At 45.5% G+C, this 22,750-nt stretch overlaps 1 protein-coding gene across 6 annotated transcripts in view; it reads right to left on the bottom strand.

Moving 5' to 3' along the window:
* Positions 1 to 5,067: 5,067 nt before the first annotated feature.
* The window catches only part of DAAM2 (dishevelled associated activator of morphogenesis 2), a 308,724-nt gene continuing 291,041 nt past the window's right edge, over positions 5,068 to 22,750 (bottom strand). For all 6 annotated transcript variants that reach the window (XM_019483066.2, XM_019483067.2, XM_014598043.3 and 3 more), the window contains 2 exons: positions 18,303 to 18,473; positions 5,068 to 12,676 (listed from right to left, as the gene is read on the bottom strand). In XM_019483066.2, the coding sequence (XP_019338611.1) occupies positions 12,461 to 12,676; positions 18,303 to 18,473 (387 nt within the window). In that variant the 3' untranslated portion in view covers positions 5,068 to 12,460. The remainder of the gene's footprint in view (positions 12,677 to 18,302; positions 18,474 to 22,750) is intronic.

Below are 22,750 nucleotides of genomic sequence, written 5' to 3'. Positions count from 1 at the left end.
AGGGCCCAGGGTCCATCCCACTGACTACTACCTTGGCTTGCCCCACCTACCTGTGTTCTAAACACAGCTCCAGGAGTGGACCATTCATTAATCCTAATCCTAACCCTAACCCAGAATGCTCCAGCAACCCCAAACCTAGCCCCAAGCAAGAGACCCAAGGCAGCCTGAGCACAGGTACTCCCTTGGAGAGCCCCAAAGCCTAGCTGGAAATCACTCGATGCTGCAACACGCACCGGACCAAGATGAATACTCCCTTCCCCAAGCTTGACCTCATCACTGGGAGCACTCCCACCTCCAAATCTGAAGTTGGGGGGTGGGGGGCAGGGTCTATCCTGCTGACTAGTTTCATGGATCACCCTACCTACCAGTGACCAATCTCTGGGAGTCCTACCACCCCCAGCCAGCAAGGCTCCAAACCTTGCCCATTCTCCAACCCTTGAGGATCCCCCTACCCAATCCCTAAGCCTAGCCAAGAGATCTCTATCTGCCACAGCATCCACTGGAGCAAGAAGAACCCTCATACTCCCAAACTTGACCCCACAGCTGGGAGCCATCCCACCACAACTCTAGGAGGAGTTCCAGCACCCATCCCACTGACTATTAGCATGGATCACTCTGCCTATGTGGTCCCTAAACATCTCTCAAGAAGTCTTACCACCCACAACATGAAAGACAGCTCAAACCATCCCCACTCTCTAACCCTAACCTTAACCCCAGTTTAAGCTGCTCCTGCAGTCCCAACCTGAGCCTTGGGCAGGAGGCCCTGGGTAGCATGACCACAGGAAGTGTGTAGAGAGCCTCCACACTCCATCCCTATGCCTAGCTTGGAGATCCCTAGCGGTCACAAAATCCACTGAAGCAGGAGCAACCCAGCAACCCCTAAGCCTGACTCCAATGTTGGAGACCTTGGGTTGAGGATGGGAGATGGGGGGACCCCAGGGTTCATCCCACTATTATCATGCATTGTCCTACCTACCAGTGCTCCAAACGTAGCTCCAGGAATATTACCAGCCCGCAAACATGCAGGAGAGCTTGGGCAGCCTGATCATAGCAACTCCTCAGACAGCCCCCAAACTCCAGCCCTAAGCCTAACAGGGAGATCCCTTGCTGCCACAACAACCACTAAAGGAAGAAGAACTTCCCACCACGAAGCCTCATCCCACCAATAGAAGCCCTTTCACCCCAACCATAGGAGGAGCATCCCACAGACCATCCCACTATTAGCATGATTGCCCTACCTCTATCTCTGCCTTAAACATAGCTCTGAGAATCCTACCACCTGTAATATGAAATAGAGCTACAAAGCATTCCCATTTTCTAACCCTAGTTTAGGCTGATATTCAAAACCGACTTCATGTCTCCCTGTGGCAGGCTACTTTTATATCCCGTGTCATAATCAAAGGCTATCGCTCATTATATCCATAACTGTTGGCTCTCTAATCATGAAGTAAGGACAACTTCATACAGGATCCAATCCCTTTTTCAACCTGCTTATGTTACCAGCCTCAATGACACCTTGTGGCAATCAGTCCCACAAGATAATTATATATGCTTCTGGGGAAGGGAAAAACAAAACAAAACTGCCTTTTGTTTGTCTTAAATCTGCTATGTAATGATTTCATTGTATGCCCCCTCAGTCTAGTTTTCTGAGAAATAGTAAATCCTTATTTATTTTCTCCGTGCCATTCACAATTTTAAGACCTTTATCATGTCTTCCTTCTATTACCATTTTTTCCACTCAGCTGAAAATTCCTAGTTTATTTAGTCTCTCCTTGTATGGAAGCCTCTCTATACCTCTGCCCATCTTTGTTACCATTCCCTACATTTGTTCTATCCTTACTATATCTTTTTGTTGTTGTTTTTAAGATGCAAGGACAAGAGCTGCACGCAGTACTAAAGAGGTGAGCATACCATGGATTTATTAGGTGGAACAGCAGTATTTTCTGTGACTTTCAATCCCCTTCTAAATAATCCCTAATATTCTATTGGTCTTTTTGACAGATGCTGAACCTGGGCTGAACCCTGGGCTGATGTTTTCTCAGAATGATCCATGATCATTCCAAAATCTCTTTCTTGAGCAGTAACAATTAATGTAGAGCTCATCCTTGTGTATGTGTATCTTGGGTTATTTTCCCCCATGTGCATCACTGTGACTGGGCAACAAAATGGCAAATGAAGTTCAACGTTGACAAGCACAATCAATTTTATGAGAGTCTTCTTCACAATAAGCTTTGATTTTTTGGTTTAAAAAAAAAAATCAATTGGAGTAATTAATGAAATCAGGGGCAAATACAAGGGGTTGCAGTTGCACTTCCCCCCCCCTCCACAGTGTAGAGTAGTGAGCTCTCCAGAAGACATGCCTGGGGGGTGAGGGGTCAGGAAGGGGCAGGTTTAAGAAGGAGGGACCTACCCACCACTGTAGCTGTCCCTGGCAGCAGTTGTGCAGCATCCTGCATACCTGCTCCCCATAGTCCACAGGTCAGCCTCATTGTGCTTGCTGCCTGCCCACTGGCAGAAGTATAACAAGGAGTTGACAACAAGGGCATGAGCCCTAGGGGCTGACCATGAGGAGGGTGCCAGAGTCATAGTAAGGGGCTGGGCTGCTCTGACCAGGCAGAATTCCCCTCCCAGTCCCATTCCCCATCTCAGATTTATGGCAAGAGGTATTGCTATAATCCTTTCACAGCCATAATCTGCATGCGGGTAAGACCCTGTTAGCTAACTTAAGTTAAAATACTGGTGAAGACAAGGACACTTGGGTTTTGGAGTTGGCTGAACTGCTCAAGTGAGCAGCTTGTGTCTCCAGAAGACATGAGTGGGAGCTGTGGAGAGAGGGGTCAGGCATGGGCAGGTGTAAGGAGGAGAGATCCCCACCCACCACCACCACCATAGCTGTCCCTAGCTGAGCCCAGCACCCCACATCTATAAAAGAAGCGTACAATTGAAGTCAAGCTGCTAACCCAACTTAAAGCCCAGCTCCACTACTATTTTAATCCAAGTTAAGAACACATCTATTCATACACCAAGTGGTTTGTCCAGGTCAGCTAAATCTTTAGCAGAACAGAGAATTAGACTCAGGATTCCCAAGCTAGCATCATAGTTTACTGGGCCATCCTTCCGCAATTTCAGCCCTCTGTCCAATACAACACAAGAAGAACTCAGATTTTTTACTTCATCTTCCAAGTGCCTCTGTACTTTATTCTATGAAATGGAGCCTTCCCCTGCCAATCTATAGCTGAATCTATGCAGGATTCCTTGCAAGATAAATTCATTAGTCAATGGCTTCATACACCAGTTGGACTACTCCAAGGCACACAATACCAAACAACAAACACAGACTACATACACAAGGTGAGAACCTAGGGAAATGACATGCATGCTGGTAAATAGCCATATAGCTCCATAATGTATAACATCCACACCACTCTTCCAAATGCACACTACCAAGCCCATACCAGAACCAAACAAGAAGAAATAGTCCTACTTCCCTGATAAGCTACTCAAACTGGGGCTAATAGTCAAACACATCTCTGAGCATAACAGCAGTAAGCTGTTTCAGATGTTTGATGGTAACTGAAGCATAAGAAAAGGTCTGGCAAGCAGCCCTGAAAGCAAAGTTCAAGGCTTAAAAAGCCATTTAGTCATTCCGCCCCCAGGTGAGCAAAGCCCAGGGCTCAGCCATTTTAATTCCAGCAAACTTCACAGCACTCTCTGCTCTGCTGTAGGTAGGGATTTCATCCCTCCCCAAAACAGGCAGTCACAGCTTTAAGAAAGAGAGACTGGGATCTGTGCTGCTTATCATTTGTGGCTCCTACCAACAGAGCTTTCCCTGTCACCTTAACCACAGAGAACAGCTAATGCCTGGTTGTGATCTCCTTTCTAGTCTATGGCCCCTCTGCAGCAGAAGCACTTATCTTCCTTCCTCAATAGTGACCATGTGAAAAAAGGCAGGACAGTTCAAGAAGAAACTGTATGAGAGGGTTCAAGGTGCTCCTGTGGTGGGTCCTTTCCTCACAGACTGAGACTGCAGCTCTCTTCCATTCACGGTTTCAGCCCCCTTGCCTACATATCAAACAGGGTTGCTTGCATTTTCCTTTTGTAAAGCAGATAGGACAATTCTGCAGCTAGAACAGAAGCCCCTTCTAAGCTTGCCCTCCAGTGAAGGGAAAGGTGTGACTTGCCCTCCTCCCCCGCACTTTTTTTCTTCTTTTATTACATCCAGGCAGGTGAGGACAGAGACTAGACATTCAAGTTAGGCTCATACTTCTATCACTTAGTTGTCTTGGGAGCGAGGGGAAGAAAAACACCATTTGCCTTTGCATTTCCATTTGTAACATGGATAAGCAAGCTTGAATCAAACAGATTGTAATAGAGAAATGTATACTAGCAATCATACCTTAGAATAGTAGTTCTGGAGAGCTCTCAGTCTGGTGTGCTTACTGGGCTTTCTTAGCTTGCTGTCTCTGAGTGGGCTTCTTCAGACTCCCTAGTACAAATGTTTTAGCCCCGGATTGCTTTTGGCCAAGAGCCATGGTTTATTACCCTAACCATTCCCACCTGTGTGGGTGTAGCGCTGTAGGGGGTTACCTCTGCCTGTCAGAGCCAACTCTGGATGCTTTGCTTGCATTGCCCTGGGATGTTATGCAGAGATTGCTGTTGGAATGCACCATACTTTTATTTTATTGTCCCAGCAGCCAAGCACATGGTTCCCTGGAGCAACCAAGTCCCAAGCAGACTAAAATCTAGCTCTCTGCAGGGTGAGTGTACAGCCAGTCAGTTGAAGATCTGTATTTCAAGGATGTGCTTAGCCAACAAATCTGATTCTGCTCGGGCACCATGGGAGGCTTATGTGCAAACAAACAGAGCAACTCTGTGTATTTGATTTGAATAATGGTATAATTGAATAATGGTGTTTAATGAAGAGTAGCAGCAAAAACTGAGGGCAGGGGGGAGCTTCTTTAGAAAACCACCCCCAACTCTCTCATTGTTAATTGGGCCTTGGTCGTGCCCAGCAAAACTCCTGGAAAAAAAAAAAATCAACAATAAAATAAAATCACAGAAACACAGTGGGGGGCAATATATCTTTATTTTTTTTTTATTTTTTTTTAGTATTACAGCATATTCTTATAAAAAGGTGCAGATAAAAAGGACACTACAGGATTTGTACATTTAATTCATTTATAGTCTTAAATTGACCAAGAAATGAGGATACACCAAGGCATTACAGCAGCACAGCCTCACACAACCCTCCATGTGTGGGGAGCATCCTGCTTTCTAACTGAGCGTGTGGGAGGCTCTCAAAGTAGATAGCAAGTTTCAAGCTAAATCAGCCCCAAAGGAGTGACAAGATCCTAAAAGGAGGAAGCATTCACCTATCCTGCTTCCTTAACTCCTGACATTTCATTTCAGAATTCTAAGCAATTTTAGAAAGTTTTTTTAGGAGGTGGAGTAGAAGGATGTGTTATAGACTGGGCATATAGGGTTTCAAAGATTAGCAATCTGGCTGCTGGCATAAACCCTTCTCGCAATGTCCTTCAGGAGATCAGTGGAACATCTTATGGGTAACTCACCCTATAAGATTATGGTGAGTTTAAGGTGAGATCCTACTCTGAGTTACATGGGTATAAAACCAGAGCAAGATGTAATGACTACACTGGAGTTGATCTAGATTATCAGTAATAGAGACAAAGATGGCCTTAGAGATCTGTTGGGCATTCCTTCAGCAGTACATGCATTATGGCAGTGCTATCAGATTTGCTCTGGAGAATTTTCAATAGAGCATTATCACAAAAATAAAAAGCAACTGGGAACAAGACACTATAGCCCTGTTTTAGGCTGACAAACACAATCTGGTCTGTGAGTTATACTGAGCAAAATTTGGCCAACTTTGTTTTTTGTCATCATCCTCCCAAGGATTAAGTGACTTCTAAATTCTACATTTGCACATGGTCAGCTGCCTATGGCCACCCTAGACTGAATGCACCTGGTCTTACCTGATACTTGGGCACAAGCCAAGAAGTTGGGATCAAGTACTCAGTTACTGTCAGCCCACAGAAACTAAATGAGTTGAAAGCCTTCATTCAGCCTCACTGACGTTGAGCCAATGAAGTGGAATAGAAAAAAAAATTAATCAAACTGCACAGTGGACTCAATAGGTGCCTAGAATCAATTCACAGCAGAAGCCATCTGTTTCTGCAGAATTTAGATATTTTTTTTTAAATAGTCCTTAAGGAAAGAAAACCTTGTAAATGTAGAAAAAAAGGAAATGCTGCCTCCTTGAGTCTGCAGATAACAAGGAACAATAGTTTTGAAGGGTGAGAACTGTCCCAGTTCAATCTCAGCAATATGTTAACTCCAATAAGAACATAAAGAATAGTCTTGCTTCTGTAGAAATGCTCAACTCCTTTCAGATTAAAGGCAGAATTTGGGAATGCGAAGTGAGTGCTAATACAGCTTTTTACTCCTCTGTCCCACTACTCTGAGTCATGATTGGGATAAAGTAAAAAATGTGCAATAAAACATCATCTGTATTGGTCGTAGCGATGATTGAAAAAAACATCACTGGGGACAGCCCACACCTACGGGGCAGCACGCTTCCCCCACCAATTCTGACCGTACACAACCCCTGGCCTACCACAGCCTCTCCTGGAATAGTCAAACCGACTGTCTAGCTGGTGTAATGCCCTGGCACAGTCTCAATAGTCCTTTGCTGCAAGGCAGTGTATACATACAGACATAGCAAACTAAAATAAGGCAAAATAAATAGAGGTGTCAGATTTACAAGTTCCCCTTAGAGATTCCTAAACCTTAATTATTTTTTAAACATTTAACCAAAAATAATAATAATAATACTAATAAACCCAACCCAGAAACAAAACTGCATACATCATGTACATATGAACTGTAGAACTGATCTCCATTCCCCTCAAAGACATTTCTCCCATAGCCTCTCCCCATACAATCCAGCTCAAAGCATAAGCTTGCCTGAAAAAAAGAAAAGATTCATCCAAAGAAGCTAACCCTAACAGTAATGTCGATCCCACATCTTTCCAGTAGGGCCCCTCACCATCCTTCTCCCTTCCTCAGACACCATGAACACATTACAGAAATGCTTTTAAAAGGACACCCAAGTTGTCTTCCCCTTTGGGAAGTCTCTCACCTCGAAGCACTAGTCCTGCTGTTGTTGTTATAGAGATTTGGTGCTCAAAGCTTTTGTCTCCTGCAGGACAGGAGATGGCCTTTGTGCTCCTATGTCCTGGAGCAGCTTTAATGTCATTTTACCTTGTCTCTGGAAATTCTGCTTGTGATTGATGAGAACAATGATGGAAGTAGAAGACAGAGAGGAAGAGTGAACTGACCAAGCACTTGTGTTAGTATCTCTTCTATGGTCACCCTGACGCAATCTGCTAAACTCCAGTGGGTCATCCAGATGTAAGCAAAGGAAATCTTTGGGCCAGATTGGGAGGCAAAACACTTAACATGGTCCTGTAACAGAGAGGCTCTGGATGGACTTGCCACAAGGGAGGTGAGAGAATGTTATCTTGACTTGGATTAAAAACTCCTGTCATGCATCCACATAAGCTCTGGTAGCAGGAAGAAGTGAACTGGTAGATCTCCCCAGCCAGGGCTCTATTATGCCAGTCTACTTCATGGCCTGGGCTGGCAGGTCCCAGCTGCCTGTTGGCAAGTTAGTTACCAGCTATGTTGTGCCACTGCTCCATAGTTCCTTCTTCCTGGGATTACTGTGAGCATTTATATGAGTATGATCTTGGAATCAGCCATGTCTCTTTACTGGTTGGACTCTTTTTTTCTCCTGTCCACATTTCCTTATATACAGACTTCCCACCACTTTTCTTTCCCTGGGGCTCCCTGGTGCATAAGCAGCCTATTGTTAGCATCTCACTAGGGGTGGCAAAAAGGCTTTTGAGAAAGTGGCTGACAGGATCTTCATATCTAGCCAGAGACACCATGCTCACTGCAGGAGGCACCAAGTTACAAGGAGGTGGCTATGCTAAAAAAACCAGATTGCTTCAAAGTGGAGGGTGCCGGCCGCCTCTGAGTCAAAGCTACACTCGTTTCCTCCACAAGGAGAAAACATCAATATAATTTTTCCAGGGAAGTATTTTCTTGATTCATCGTGTCCATCAAATGAATGAGCTATACATCCTATAGGCCTTGCTAATACTTCTCTTTGTTGCTGCTGGTTTCAGACTGTTAACTACCAGTGAATGCAAGGAAACAAGGAGATACAGATCTATGCAGATGCTGCTCCCTATCTCCTTTCCAACCAGGATGCACCTGAAGGGCTGGGTACGCTCTGCAAAGATTCTTGCCCAGTAAGAGAGTGAAGTTAGAAGGGCCGGAGAGAGCAGGGGCTGGAGAGTAACTGAACAAGTCGGCAAAGAGGATTTTGAGTCCTAGATCTGGGTAGAGGACAAAAGAGATATTGCAGGTCTTGCTGGCTCCCTAGCAAGTGTAACATGCCTTGGTGACCCCCAAGGGAAACACTGAAGCTCTGCCCATACTGACTGTTTAGGGGAGCTCTTACCTCACTGTATAATGGCACAGCTCCATCACTCTAGCAGGAGTGCCAGTGCAGATGGCTAAGTCTTAGTCTAGGCAGCAAATGAGAGGAATTAGAAATACAAAATGCATCAGTCTTTGTGCCAGTCATCACTGATGATATCCTGCATGTTAGGGGCACTGTTAGGACGAAACCTTATTTGACTGAGGACAAGGAACAAGGCGTTTATCTTTCCTTACCTGTTTACTGACTGCACTGGGCTGTGTCTGGATGACGTGGAGAAGATGTACAGCTGGGACACTTCTGGTTCTAGAATCAGACAGGAGCTTGGATCCAGCGGGCACGTCTATATATGCACCCAACTGCGCAGTAACTGCCATTACTGTCCAGTCCCAGCAGCACATGGGTTGTTTCCAACCCTGCTGCATAACAGCAATGAGCTACTGTGTAGTAGCATCGGTGTCACAGTTTGTGCCCGCTGATGCTACGTAACTGTAGCAATGAGTTATGTCACTGTAGCTTGTTGCTATGATGTGCCCAGCAATATTAGAAGGCAAGTTCCAGAGTAGAGATAGCTGCTCCCCACCTTTCTTGTGGCAAGATGCCCTTCATGCTGAGCACATGTTAACAGGCCTCATTACTTTCTGCTACCTTTTCACGCCAGAAAATACTGCCAGCCTTTACTGACTCAAGGCAGTGATAACCAACTCCATCTCAGAGCCCTCTTCAAGAACACTTACCACAGAGTTCATGGTCAGACAAGAGGAGTTAACAGTCCAAAGACTGCTTAGGCATGGAGAAAGCAGCCATGAGCAAGCATCAGAAACTCAAATAAAAGGTTGTGGGTTCCTGACTGCAGAGAAAAATGAGCTGGAGTGGACAGAGGAAATGTATATTGAGAGCTTTTCAATCAGCTACAATAATGTAGATCTACAGTTCATTCCAGGTCAGGGCTTATGACCCTTGTGTGCTCATCTGGGAGTTGGCAAGATTTCAATAGTTGTCTTCAGCTCTCTCAACAAAACCTGTAGCATCCAGAATCACGACAGAGGTCTCTGCAGCACCTTGGGCTGGGCTGGTCCAATAACCACCCTGGCTCTGCTTTTACTACATTCATGGCTCAACAAGGTGAACTACAGTTTCAAAAAGTCTCACCTAAGCCCAGAGTGACAATCACAGGATGTGGGGATGCCATCTTGTAGTTTCAAAGTTCTTTGCCTGGGCTGGATCTTCTTTGACACAAAAAAACACTTCTTTCTAAAACGGATTAGTCTTGGACTGGAGGCCAAGCAGATGCAACTCCAAAGAAGCCACAGAGTCAGATATTCTTCCACCAGGGCTGAAATCTGACTCCTTGGTGCTAAACCTGAATTCCTGGGTGGGTCCAAAAGCCAGAGAGATAAAACAGGAGCAAAATCCCAATATTTATAATCCTTAATCTCTAAACTCTAAGGAGGAGATTTTCTTTTAAATCAAAAACTAAACTCAACTGTACACCAATTTGGCACACATTATTATTGTCTCATATGGCTTACAACATGTAGGTTATATGGCATGCTTTAAAAAAGGGGGCTGGGATATAGTACATCTCTAGTTTGGACAGCAGCAAGGAGCTTATTAATATCTTTTACAAAAGATTTTTTTTAAATCTATTTTGTAATTTAAAATAAAAATTGCTTATAAAAGGAGGGCTTTTTTCCTTAAACTTCCCCAAACCTGTATGAAAATACAAAGTCTCTCATCTAAAAGGTGCTTAAGTCTGCTGCAATGGGAATTTCTGTTAACTGCTAACCCCAGACAGGCAGGGGAATTATAATGAAGGAGAATGCACCCAGCTCTTGTAAGATACCAGCTCTTTACCACGAGTAGTAGACAAAGGCGCGGCAGACTGGAATGTCTTAATGAAGGAAATTCTGGGGAGGGAGACTCAAAATACAGTAAACAATAAAACGCTACAGTTTAACATTTTTCTTTTTGCTTATCTCCATAGTTTATATAATTATTTAACTTTCAAGGTGTTCAGAAAACCACCACAGCTGGTTTCCACAATATTGTTTGAGCGTAATACTGATCAGGCAGCGTGCGTGGGGCAGGAAGTTCTGTTCTGCTGACTCAGTGCAGAGTCTGAGATTAAATGACATTCAGAGAAGAATCAAACCAAGAGTGAATAAAGTGACGAATAGAGCCTTTTTTTCTTTTTTCGGTTTTTTTTGTTTGTTTGTTTTTGTTTTTTACTTCCATGGGATTCTTTCAAATTTCCTGCTGTTTGCTTTGGATGCGTGTTTTGCGAAGAACATGTCCCCCTCTCATCTAGGATGCTTGCATGTAGTATCTAGATTCCACACATTCCTTTCTTCTCTTCTTTCTCTCTCTAGCAAGATGACCAAAAGTTCATTTAAGGAAGACCGGATGAAAGAAACCGCAACAACCCGCGCAGTCTAGTCTCATTGCCAGAACTATGAAGGTGCACAGAAATATGAACACAACAGTAGGCTTCTTTCTTGGGCTTTTTTGGCTGTGCGCTTCACATGTTTTTTAATTTAAAAATATTTCCTATTAATTAACTGTAATCTCCAAAGGCCTCTGGGTCCATTTGACTCTGTATCCTCCTACTTAACATCTGCTTTGTTTATGGCCTCCTATGTTCACTCATCATCAGTAATCCCTCCCAAAGTGGAAAAGAAACTGGGTAAACATGGATGTCTTTGACATATATTATCAGGTTATGTGACTCTCAAGGGGGGGTTGCAGAGAAAGCCATGCTGTTAGATTCAAGCTCTAGTTTTTTCCCAGTATAGTTGTAGCTAGCTACATCTGTAGCTCACACCAAATGGAAAACAATCTCTTTTCTGCTGCCAGGGACCTCATTTGATATATTTATTTATAATCTTATGAGGATGCCAGACAATTCCCAATTTCCATGTGGATGAACTAAGAAATTGATGCAAAAACAAGTGAAATGACAAGTATTGGATAGATATTTTCTGCCAACTATCTGGCAATGGCCACTGGCCCTAGGAGTGTCTGGATCTGTCCCCATCCAGCAGTGGCCTCGTTTTCAAGATTCCCAGACAGATTTCCTTTTCTAGAACACTTGCTTCTCTCTTTCTCCCAACTTCTCATAGTCTAGAACATCCTTAAGCCTCAAAATCTTGAGCAGCTTCCAGGCAATGGCCTTTTAGCAAAAGAATCTGGATGAGTTTTATAAATGGTCACTCTACCCATTCCAATCAAGGAATTTCAAACCAGGATTCCTCCATCTTGCTTCTGAAAATTCTCTCTCCCCTTTGAGAATCACTTGCTTTGGATATTAATGGCCACCAAAAAAAAAAAAAAAAAAAAAAAAAATATATATATATATGTACACAGTACATGAGATCTAAAGCATGTTTCTGGCTCTAGTCAATGGCTTGTTATAAATCCAGTTCTAGAACGAAACTGCAGAACTCTAGAACCACTCCATGACAAGCTCTCAAAGGATGATCCAGATATTGAAGAAGCAGCAGGCAGATTCAGAGCCAGCCTGAGTCTTGATGATTCTCAATGGGATGGAGAACAGAGCTATTTTTTCCTTTGGCACACAGCAAACCATCCTCCCCGAGCTGCTAAGCAGTCCCCAAGGGCCAAAGCACTTCCTGTCATCTCCACTGGGCCTTTGTTGTGGTTGGAGGCAGAACTCCCAGAAGCAAATCTGTCAGCTCCAAACTGCCCAGTCAAAACCCCTCCTGGCTCCAGGGAGGCACTTTTACAAATGAAGAGCACAGAGGAGGGAAGGGAAGAAAGCTGATCATGAGAAGGTACCATCTATAGCTGCAGGCTGGATAAATTCATTGGGACAGCTGTCAGCCAAATGCCATCATACCCATTCACCTTCCTTGTACTGCTCTTCATCATCATCTTTTGGCTGATTATTTTTCTTCCTTCTTCCCTTTACAGTTAATAATTTAGCTTTGTCACTGCCCGCTCCCGGCTCGTCTCCAAGGCCTGGTTCCCTGAACGCTTGCGGTTGCGCTTCAGCTTGGATAAGTCTTTGTCAAAGACTTCGCCTGACCTCAGGGCTGATACCAAGTCATCAAACTCTCCACCCTCCTCAGAGATGCTGCCAGCCTTCGCTTTCTTTTGTCGCCTCTCTTTCTCCCTTTGCTCTTTCAGCTGTTGAGAAAGACGCATAGATTTAGGCTTCTCAGGGGGTGGAGAGAATATTACATTATTAAAAGACATAGTTATAAAAGCAGTAAGGGAAGAGTCCATTTCACCTTTCAGGCATCTGTAGAAGTACTTATGCATCTAATATCCCATGTAATCTTATTCCATTTTGCTCAAGCCTCTGAAAAATAATTAACACCAAAAATGGGTGGGCTCCCTTCTTCCTCTCTGATTTTTGTGACTCAAGTCTTACAGATAAAATAAAAGCATATTACAAAAGGCAGATGCATTAGCAGTTTTATGGTGACTCAAGCAAAAGGGGGATAAGATTTAAACAAGAGACTTAGGAACCTAAAGTGACACTATAATGTCTAGTAGGCAGAATATGATCTGCCCCTAAAATACCACAGGGATTGGCGTGGCATGAAAAAAAAATAGATTAGTGAGGCTTCAGTCAAATTAACACAATCCCACAGGAGAGATGGAGGCATACTAGATGACCTTGTGAGGTCCCTTCCAGCCCTACTTTCCTATGATCCTATCAGAGACCCCCCATGACCCCACTTCCTAAGGGGTGCACGTGTGCAAATATGTGTGTATGTGTCTGTGTTTCTGAGCAAGAGAGGTAGGAAGTGCTAGGACAAGGAGTTGGTAGGCCTTGTGTCAATCCCATCAACCCATATGCTGAACCCAGCATAAAAGAGGAAGTAATTTTCAGGGATGTAAATTAGTTCACCCCTGAAGGAAAGGAGAATACAAATTAGAAAGTATGGGTTGGATGAATGGACTGTAAGGTGGATAGAAAACTGGCTGGATTGTCAGGTTCAAAGGATAATAATCAATGGCTCGATATCTAGTTGGCAGCCAGGATCAAATGGAGTGGCCCAGGGGTCAGTCCTGGAGCCGGTTTTGTTCAATGTCTTCATCAACGACCTGGAAGATGGGATGGAGTGCACCCTCAGCAAGTTTGCAGACGACACCAAGCTGGAGTGGGTAGCAGATACACTGAAAGGTAGGACTAGGATTTAGAGTGACCTAGACAAATTGGAGGATTGGACCAAAATAAATCTCACAAGGTTCAATAAGGACAAGTGCAAAGTCCTGCACTGAGGAGAGAACAATCCCATGCACCAGTACAGGCTGGGATCCAATTGGTTAAGCAGCAGCTCTGCAAAAAAGACCTGGGGTTACAGTGGACAATAAACTAGCTGTGTGCACTCTTGTTGCAAAGAAGGCTAACAGCATACTGGGCTGTATTAGTAGGAGCATTACCAGCAGGCTGAGGAAGGTGATTCTTCCCCTCTATTCAGCACTGGTGAGGCCACATCTGAGTACTGTATCCAGTTCTAGGCTCCCACTACAGAAAAGATGTGGACAAATTGGAAAGAGTCCAGTGGAGGGCAAAGAAAATGGTTAAGAGGCTGGGGCACATGAGTTCTGAGGAGAGGCTGAGGGAACTGGGCTTATTTAGTCTGGAGAAGAGAAGACTGAGGGGGGGTTTAATAGCAGCCTTTAACTACCTGAAGAGGGGTTACAAAGAGGATGGAGCTGGACTGTTCTCAGTGGTGACAGATGACAGAACAAGGAGTGACAGTCTCAAGTTGCAGCAAAGGAAGTTTAAGTTAGATGTTAGTTAAAATTCTCTCACTAGGACAGTAGTAAAACACTGAAGCAGGTTACCCAGAGAGGTGGTGGAATCTCAAGCCTTGAAGGTTTTCAAGATCCACCTAGAAAAACCTTGGCTGGGATGCTGTAGTTGGAGATGGTCCTACTTTGAGCAGGGGGTTGGACTAGATGATCTCCTGAGGCCCCTTCCAACCCTAATTTTCTATGGGCACCTATACATGAGTGCAGAGGCTGCTCCACCATGCTGGAATTCCAGCGCATCGGACCAGACTCAATTATATAGCCCCCCAAGCTCCCCAGTATTGCCCCTGCTAGTAGGAGAGGCACTTCTTTCTGCTGCCTTTCCCTCAGGAGCTCCACACAGAGTGCCCTGAGCAGGGGAGGCACTAGAGAGGGCTTGGGAAGTTATAGACACCCCAAAATTCCCCGTAGCTCCCCCTCCCCCCATGGCCACCCATCCCAGTGCTGCCACCCACCCTGTGCAGCTGAGCCTGCCCCAAGTGAAGCCCCAGCCCAGCTCTCCCCCCCCCGCCCCCCCGAAGAGGCTGATGCAGCCCGCAGCCCTGAGCCCACAGCAGGCAGCCAGCCCTCACCCCACGTACAAATCCAGGAAGGGCACATGCCTTCCATGCCTCCCCCAGAGTGCATGCAGCACCGGGGAGCTACTCCCCCTTCTTACCTCACCTCCCCACACCTCCTGGACAAGCCACTCGCAGCTCCGTCCCACTCCCAGCCACAGGATCCTATTCAGTGCCCTGGCTGGGCAGTGCCTGCCACTGCCCCAGTCCCTCCCTCACCATGGGGGCCTCAATCACTCCCCCCCATGCCCCTTCCCTCCCCTACGCTCCTTTCTGCTCCCTGTCCACAGACTTACTTGCAGGGTGCTGGCTGCTTGGCTGTGCTCCTGGCCACGTGCACGGCAGCACCTTTAATTTTGCAGGTTCCCCTGCCCCACCCCATCCCCCAATTGGTGGAGGGGCCGCGCTTGCAGCTCGCTCCTCAGCAGGGAAGCAAAAGCCACAGTTTTAAACTTGGCACCATTTTTGTCTCCCCACCACTGATCGGCTGAGGGGCTCCAGCAGCCGAGCTACTTGCTGCCCACCAGTGAGGAGACAAAAACGGCATCAGGTTTAAAACCACGGCTTCCACTTCCCTTCCGATGAGGAGCGAGCTGCAAGCACAGTCCCTGATGGGCAGGGGCTCCTGGCCTCTGGCCCCACTGGCTCATGCATTAATCTGCCTACGCGCAAAGGAGCTTTAATTAGAGCAGCTCTTGGAGTTGCTCTACTTAATGCACCACTGCTCCCCACCCCCGGAGCACTTGTATAAGTGTCTTATGATTCTAGATTGTGAGGCAGGCTACATCTAGATAGTTTTGGGACTGCCAGCATTGTGGCCATGACCACATGGAGCTGAGCATAGACTCACTGCCCCAGAATTTACCTAGCTCCTCAGACAGGAGCTAAAGTCCATGCTGAGCTCTGCACTGGCATGGGAACACTGGTGCACAGTTCCCAAGCCAGCTAATGTAAAGCTAGTTCAGGTATACCTACATGAGCTGCAGTTACTGCAAAGAGTGTCTTGTAGACCTACAGGGTCCTAATCTAGTTTCTGTCTGGCTGTTGGGAAATGGGACAGTGGTAGCTCTGTGCTGCCCCTTATTCAGACCAACCTGGCATCTAGCTTACAGATGAAAAGGGGAGGGGAGAAGTGTCAGACTCACTGCACAGAAGTGTGCAGTTTAGGTCACAGATGAAGTGGGCTGGAGTGTTCAGGGTGCACTGCTTAGTACTTTGTGCCATTCAGTCAGTTTGGATTTGGATGAGTCAGTCTCTAACAGTTTTGGGGCCCCAGAGGAAACAGTGGGAGCCAGTGCCCAATCCAGAAAAAGAAATTCATAAGAAAAAGAAAGGGAAATGAACTGGTCCAACTGTAAAGATGTTAGTAAAGAACTAACATCGGTGACAAGAACAGCAGCCAATGTTTTAAAATGTATCAGCTAGTAAGATCCCTCAATGGGATGAACTTGCTTTGCTGGAGCTACAGCAAGGATAAGTTTGGCTGTGTGAGTTTTTCTAGGTAATGCTCATTTGATCTGTCCAGGGCAGGCTGACTCCAAGAGTTAGTGGCAGTGCACAGATGCCCCGGTGTGCACAGATGACTCCCAAAAGCTGTTCTCTTGTGCTGCATATCAGCTCCTGGGATGCATGAAGAGCACCTACATACATCAACTGCAAGCCTTTTCTGGGTAAACAAAGGGAGGTGAAAGGTTCCTATTCAATACCTGTTCCTGGAAGGGTGGGTCAGGCTGATAAGAGCCACTGAAGACAGGGAAAGCAGGCCAAATATTCTGTGTTTTGAAGAGAAGGGCGAGAGGGAGTGAGAAATCCCTGTCAGGTTTCAGTGTAGGCTTCTCCTCCTCCCAGTCACACAAGAAATATTTTTCAATCGTGTTCCACAATGTTTCTTGCTCCTCCAGCCCTTACCAGACACAGTTTTGCCTGTGTCCCCCAGATCTGACCTGTCCCCTCCTTAATTGTTTCAGTATTACCTTACCTCACCCCCAGCTATGCTACTGAAGCTAAGCTACTGAATCTCAGTCTAGACCCTAGTAGTGCCCTTCCCCTCCTGGCTTCCACTGCTAGCACTGTTGATGCTCGTCAGTCCTGACCGTCAGCCCAATTCCCCTGTTCCATTATTCCAGTCCTAAGATCCTTAATTCCTACTCTGCTGATGCCCTTCAATAAGGATCTGTAGTGCTGCCTACTATTCCAGTCTAATTTGGACCTGCCATACCCACCCCTTTGCTATGGAGCATTGATGAACCAGTCCCATCCAAGTCCTGACATTTTGAATCCCTGAGTACAGAGTACAAGGACACTGCTAAAACCCAGGAGATTCCTTATAAATGCTCTTCTCCCCTTTTGAATTAAGCAAAGTAGGGTGTGCCCCAAAAATAATGTTTTAAAGCAGAGATCATCCTGTGCAAGGCCAGGGGGTTTGATAGCTGCTGTGGTTAAAGTGCTGGCAGCGTGAAAGGAGATGGAGGAATGCTGAGCTGATCTCAGGCCTTGGGGCAGTCTGAGGTTGGGGAGGGAGGGTGGCTCACAGGAAACCCTTGGGACCCACCCATCTGAGTTCCAGTGAAAGAACTGATGATGCACACAAGTTTTCCCTGCCTTGTCAAGGGCCAAATACAGCCTCAGTAACCAAAGCAGCAAAGGCAGCCAATGAGAAATGCTGCCAGTGTCTGCATGGCAGACGCTAGTTCATTCACTGTGCCACAATGCACTGACAGGCGACAGGCACAGAATGGATGATAATAGAGTCTGAATGGAAAAAACCCAGCTGGCAGGACACAGGGAAATCTGGCTCCAAGAGCTTCAGAGCAAAAATATCAGCCCTCAAGCAGGAGGACATACCATGCTGCAGGGGTGGCGGTCCGGGACAGGGAAGGCAGGCAAGGGGCAAGGAAGGCAACTAACTGCGGTATGGGAAAATCAGGAGCAGAGTATGGCGCATGAGTGCAGGGAAGATGTTATTGAAGGCCAGAGTAGCGTGGTTTGAAGAGAACCCCACTGACAGGACAACAGGACCCTTTTTGGGGGCAGAAGGGTGCAGGTGCCCTGGGGCTTGCGACACAAAGTCTTACTTGGTCCTGCTCCATTGTGACTCTTGTGCTAAGAAGTTCAAGGCAACCAAAATATGTTTCACCCTAAATAAGAACTCTGCGGGGATAATGCAAAGACTACAATGGGAGGGGAAATTGCCCAGTTAAACTGGATTTAAGCAGGAGGAGGGAGAGTTAGGACAGGCCACTGGGAAGATATGAAACTAGGGGCAGCAAAAAGATAGCATGTTCTGCCAAGAGGCAGGAGAGAGAGAAAAAGTGACTGTGAAACAGTGACAGGGCAGAACATGAGCAGTAAGGTTATCCCCCTCAGCCCTTGTTCTCTCACGACACAAAGAAGTCACTCCCTTCCCCTTCTCACCCCTGTACCCTCACCATGGCCTCCATGCGTGCCCTGCGCTCCTCCTCTTCTTTCTTCTTCCTCATATTCTCCAGATCTTGCTTGGCCTCCAAGAATGACTGCAGGAAGGTGTCGAAGATGCCAAAAAATTCATCTGGCTGCATCTTGCCTTCGTTCTCTCCGAAATGCTTCAGCGCCTTGGCGTACTATCGGGGGGGGAAGAAGACAAAGTGAGTACAACAGTTAGACAGGCCGACAAGGAGATGAAGCCTCAGAGTGATTATGCACATAACTCTCTAGTTCAGAGAAAATGTGCCCTAATAATCCTATCAACTAAGGAAAGAAGTTGCTCCCTTAACTGTCCATTTGGCTTATGCAGGGGGATCTGGAGGGCGTCAGTGAAGCAGCAATGCCAAAAAATATGGCCAGTGTCTGGGCCATGGAGTCATTCCAAGAGGAACTAGCCAGCCACAACACAGCAGCAGCACTGAGCCAGCTTGGGGACAGAAAAGCATCCAGCCAGTGAGAAGCTGCTAGCTAAGGAATGACTGCCAAACCCTGTTTGCTTTCTCTCTCATCTCTCCCCTCTGAGTCAATTGCTAGTATGGCTGGGGTTAAGGGACTCTTCCAATAGCACTGCAGTCTGTTCTGCTTTAGGTCTTTTCCTTTGTAATCTGTCACCATGGAGATCCCTGAGCCAATATAAAAGGGTGTTGCCTGGGAGAGATGAGACCGTGGGTAGACATGGCATGAGAGAGGGAGCAAGGAAAGCAGCCAGTGCTCCCAGGCAAACTTAAAAGAGAACGGAAAGATCACAAGTGGCCTTTATTTCACCAGGCAAATGCTAAGGCTATAAGGAAGTGTTTGGTTGCTGCCAACTGGCAGGACTTCAATCACAAGCTGGCCTATATCTGGATATAGTAAACTCACAGCAGAGCCTGGCTCTCTGTCATCAGTCCTGCAGCTTGGGTGCATGCACACACACACACACACCACCCCCTATGTACTGTCGCCGGTACACATATGCACACACACAGATCTATAATGGCAAAAACGAGGGGCAGGGGGAGGCGGAGATCTATTCCTATTCCAAACCTCTGCCCATATAATTCATATATGCTACACACATTGTCAGCAATACATCCATGTGCTCTTACATACTCAACCACTTTCATGGGGTCTGTACATACCCACATGCTTCCCCCACTCCATACTATCAAAAGATGTCTGTGAACATACACACTAGGACTTTCACTCATGCACATCGATATACATGCACACACTTTTATCCAGGTTCATAGCCTACTTCAGAAATATACTAGCTATCAAGCTGCACCTTTACTTTCCACAGGCTATGGATTCCCATCCTTTGGTGATTGCAAAGCATCTTGGGTGTGCCCCAAGGTAATATAAGTAGGAGCTTCCACGTCCACAGGGGTAACAAAACAGCTTTCCATTCCTCATTGGATGCTTTTACAGAACATGAGATGCCCCAGGAGCTGTGGGGCTCAGATCCCAAACAGAAAATGAATGAAGGGCCCAGGATCAGAAACCATTCAAACTCTGACAGCTGCCTCAGATACAGAATAAGTGACACCATCCAATTCATGAGAAGTGAAAGAAATCCTGTAATAGTGGGCTGCTTTCTAGCACTGCCAGGGAAACTGCAGTTTTCTTCTCTTTTACTCTCCCCGCCAGGCCCACAAAGCAGTTTTCAGCAACAGATTCTTTTTTTTTTCTGTTCAGGATTGCTCTCTCAGCCAGAAGGAAACAAACAAAGAAATCCAAAGTAGCTGAAATGAAATAAAATTTTCTGGAAGAAATGCAAATTGCTTTGAGCCATTAAACATGGCAGGAGTTGAAAAGGAAGCACAGAAGCAGCAGAAGAAAAATCATGAAGATTTCAGGATGTAACAACTGTCTGGCAAAAGATGCCTGTTTTGTTGAGTCTACCTCTTTTTGACACTTTTAAACATTACAAATATATATACATGTATGTATGTACGTATGTATGTATGTATGTATGGCCTTTATTTTAGCACATATGTTTTCCTAAACATACATATATGCAGGCATGCACACATTCACACACACATACACATAGCCCTTACATATTTAGGAAAACACAATAGATTATAAATGATTTCCTTTGGCAGGACAGATTGGTGGCTCCAACCCTTTCCTAGAGAGACATGACAGAGATTGCCTACACAAAGCTGGCTAAACAGTAGCACCTGAAAAAAGATCCCTTTAGATAGTTCTTCCTTTAAACCACTAGGGGCCAAATGATTAAACAGAAACAAAAAGAAGAGAGACTTCCACAGTGCATGGACACTGCCATTTCTTCCAGAACAAAGAGCATGGAACATTCTCTGACTATGTGGCACAGACTTATTTGGAGATTCACTTTCCATTGAACTTATTCCTGCGGTTTGCTGAGAACTGAAAAATATGTCACAAATCAGAAGCAGTGACATTCTTTTCCCAACATAATGCAGACAAAAATTGTCACAGTTTCATTCTCAGCAATTTCCTGCCCCTTTGAATTGCCACAAAATTTCTCAGAATGATTTATTTACTCAAAGGCAGGCCATAATCCAGATTCTGAACTGCATGTCTTCCTCTTAATAGCTCACAAAGGGTTAGAAGCACAACTGCTTCTAGTTAAAAGAATGGCTCCTTTAGCTCAAGTGATAGAAACGCATCCTTTAACCACGAGAGGTCTTCATTAAAGGTCCTGGTGAGATCCTGTAATAGGAAGGCAGTATATCTTGTCACAAACAGCTTTGGTCACAAGGGTTCTCACCAATACAGATGGTAGAGCTGAATTGGAAAGAATTTTTCCATTGCTCTGTTATAAAGCATTGCAAGGGTGAGTGAGATAGTGGAGAGATACCAACCTGGTTCAAGGCCATGGATGGGCAGTCCAGGCACTTATACACAGCCATAGGCTTAGAATTTGTAAATATTTTCCAGTCCTTCTGCTGGCACTCTCAAAAACTTGGTCCTTCCCTAGGCCTCTTGGATGCCGTATAGACACAACTTGTATGTAACTCCCAAATAATACTTGTAATATTACCTTACAAGGGGGAGAGGGAAGAGCCTATACAGGCACACATAGGCACACACCCAAATGTCCTAACTGCCATTGCCTAACACCTACCATGCCCCAGCTGCTTGTGTCACACCAGCAGACATACTTGGGCCATCATACCTCCAACTGGGTCTAATAGAGTTCCACCACATCAAAGGCACAACATCCTTTAAAGGGAAAGATGGGCAGAGCCAGGAAGATAACTTCTATCCTAAGAAGCCCTCTAGTTTAAGTTCCCTGTAACAACTTGGGATTTCCCAATCTGAAAAGCAGAATAATGTACAAACTTCAAGGAGATGAAAAGTACCAAGATAATCATAAAAGAAACAAAAAAGTGGATATCTTCTCATTAAATATTTTCTCTCTGCTCCCATTCAGAACCAGTTAAGGTAGAGGAATGCAAAGTAGAGGGCATACCCCAAAACTGTCACCACAGTGACCTTGTGCTGGTCATTTACCCTGCCTGTACTTTTGTTTTCCCATCTGTTAAGTAGAGACTATGTTGCTTCTCTGGTACCTGATATGGGAACTATTAGGATTCAAATATTTTAAAATTCTAACATCTGCCAGAGCTGAACAGCCTGCCACACTAGTGTGGTTAAGGCACTCTGGTTTCTATAGGCAGCAGCACACAAGTGAGCGATGTGACCAGCATCACAACCAGCTGTCTTTGACTCCTCAACCTGAAAGACCAGTTGGGTCAAACAGGGCCAGCTTTTCCCTCAAATCCTGAACAAGGCTTGAATCATGCCTCTGATTCTGTAACAAGGGACCTTCACAGTTTTACCACGTACGGGTAAGTTAGTTAACATTTGTAGAGCACAATGTAAATGCAAGGTCTCTCTGTACAGGATGCTGTATGCTATTCACATGTCATTTAATTTCCAACATGCCCCTTCCTCTGCTTCCCAACTGTGCCAGTTTTGTCATGTGTTTCTCTGAACATATTGTCTCTGGGGCACACATTATCATGTAGGCACATTATCCTCCCAGCTGCCCAGCCTCCAGCGCATGAACAGCATGTGATGCACCTCCACTGAGTATGTCTTAATAGCAGCTTTGTAGTATTAACTAGTCAGGGTCATGTGCTGTGATTATCACCATCTCAGTGCACCTCCTTGTCAAAGCAGAAATTTGGGATTGCACTGCTTATCCTTGGCTGGCTGCCTATTAACAGTAAGTAAGTGCATGTCACACTGAGCCTGCAGCATGCTCCAGGACTGCCACAAATCTTTACAAAACTGTTAGCCATCCAAGAAACAACATGTTCTTCATATTTAAGATTAAATTACACTTGGTGTAGACCAAGCTCCATACTGTTGGAGATCCTTCTGCTGGGTTTCATGTCTCTTTCTTTCAATCCTAATCCACATCTTGGAGACATTCGAA

Source organism: Alligator mississippiensis, chromosome 1, assembly GCF_030867095.1.
Source record: "Alligator mississippiensis isolate rAllMis1 chromosome 1, rAllMis1, whole genome shotgun sequence".
In the NCBI taxonomy this organism is placed as follows: domain Eukaryota; kingdom Metazoa; phylum Chordata; order Crocodylia; family Alligatoridae; genus Alligator; species Alligator mississippiensis.
The sequence above is the reverse complement of the archived record's forward strand: the minus strand, read 5'-3'. Positions and strand labels throughout refer to the sequence as shown.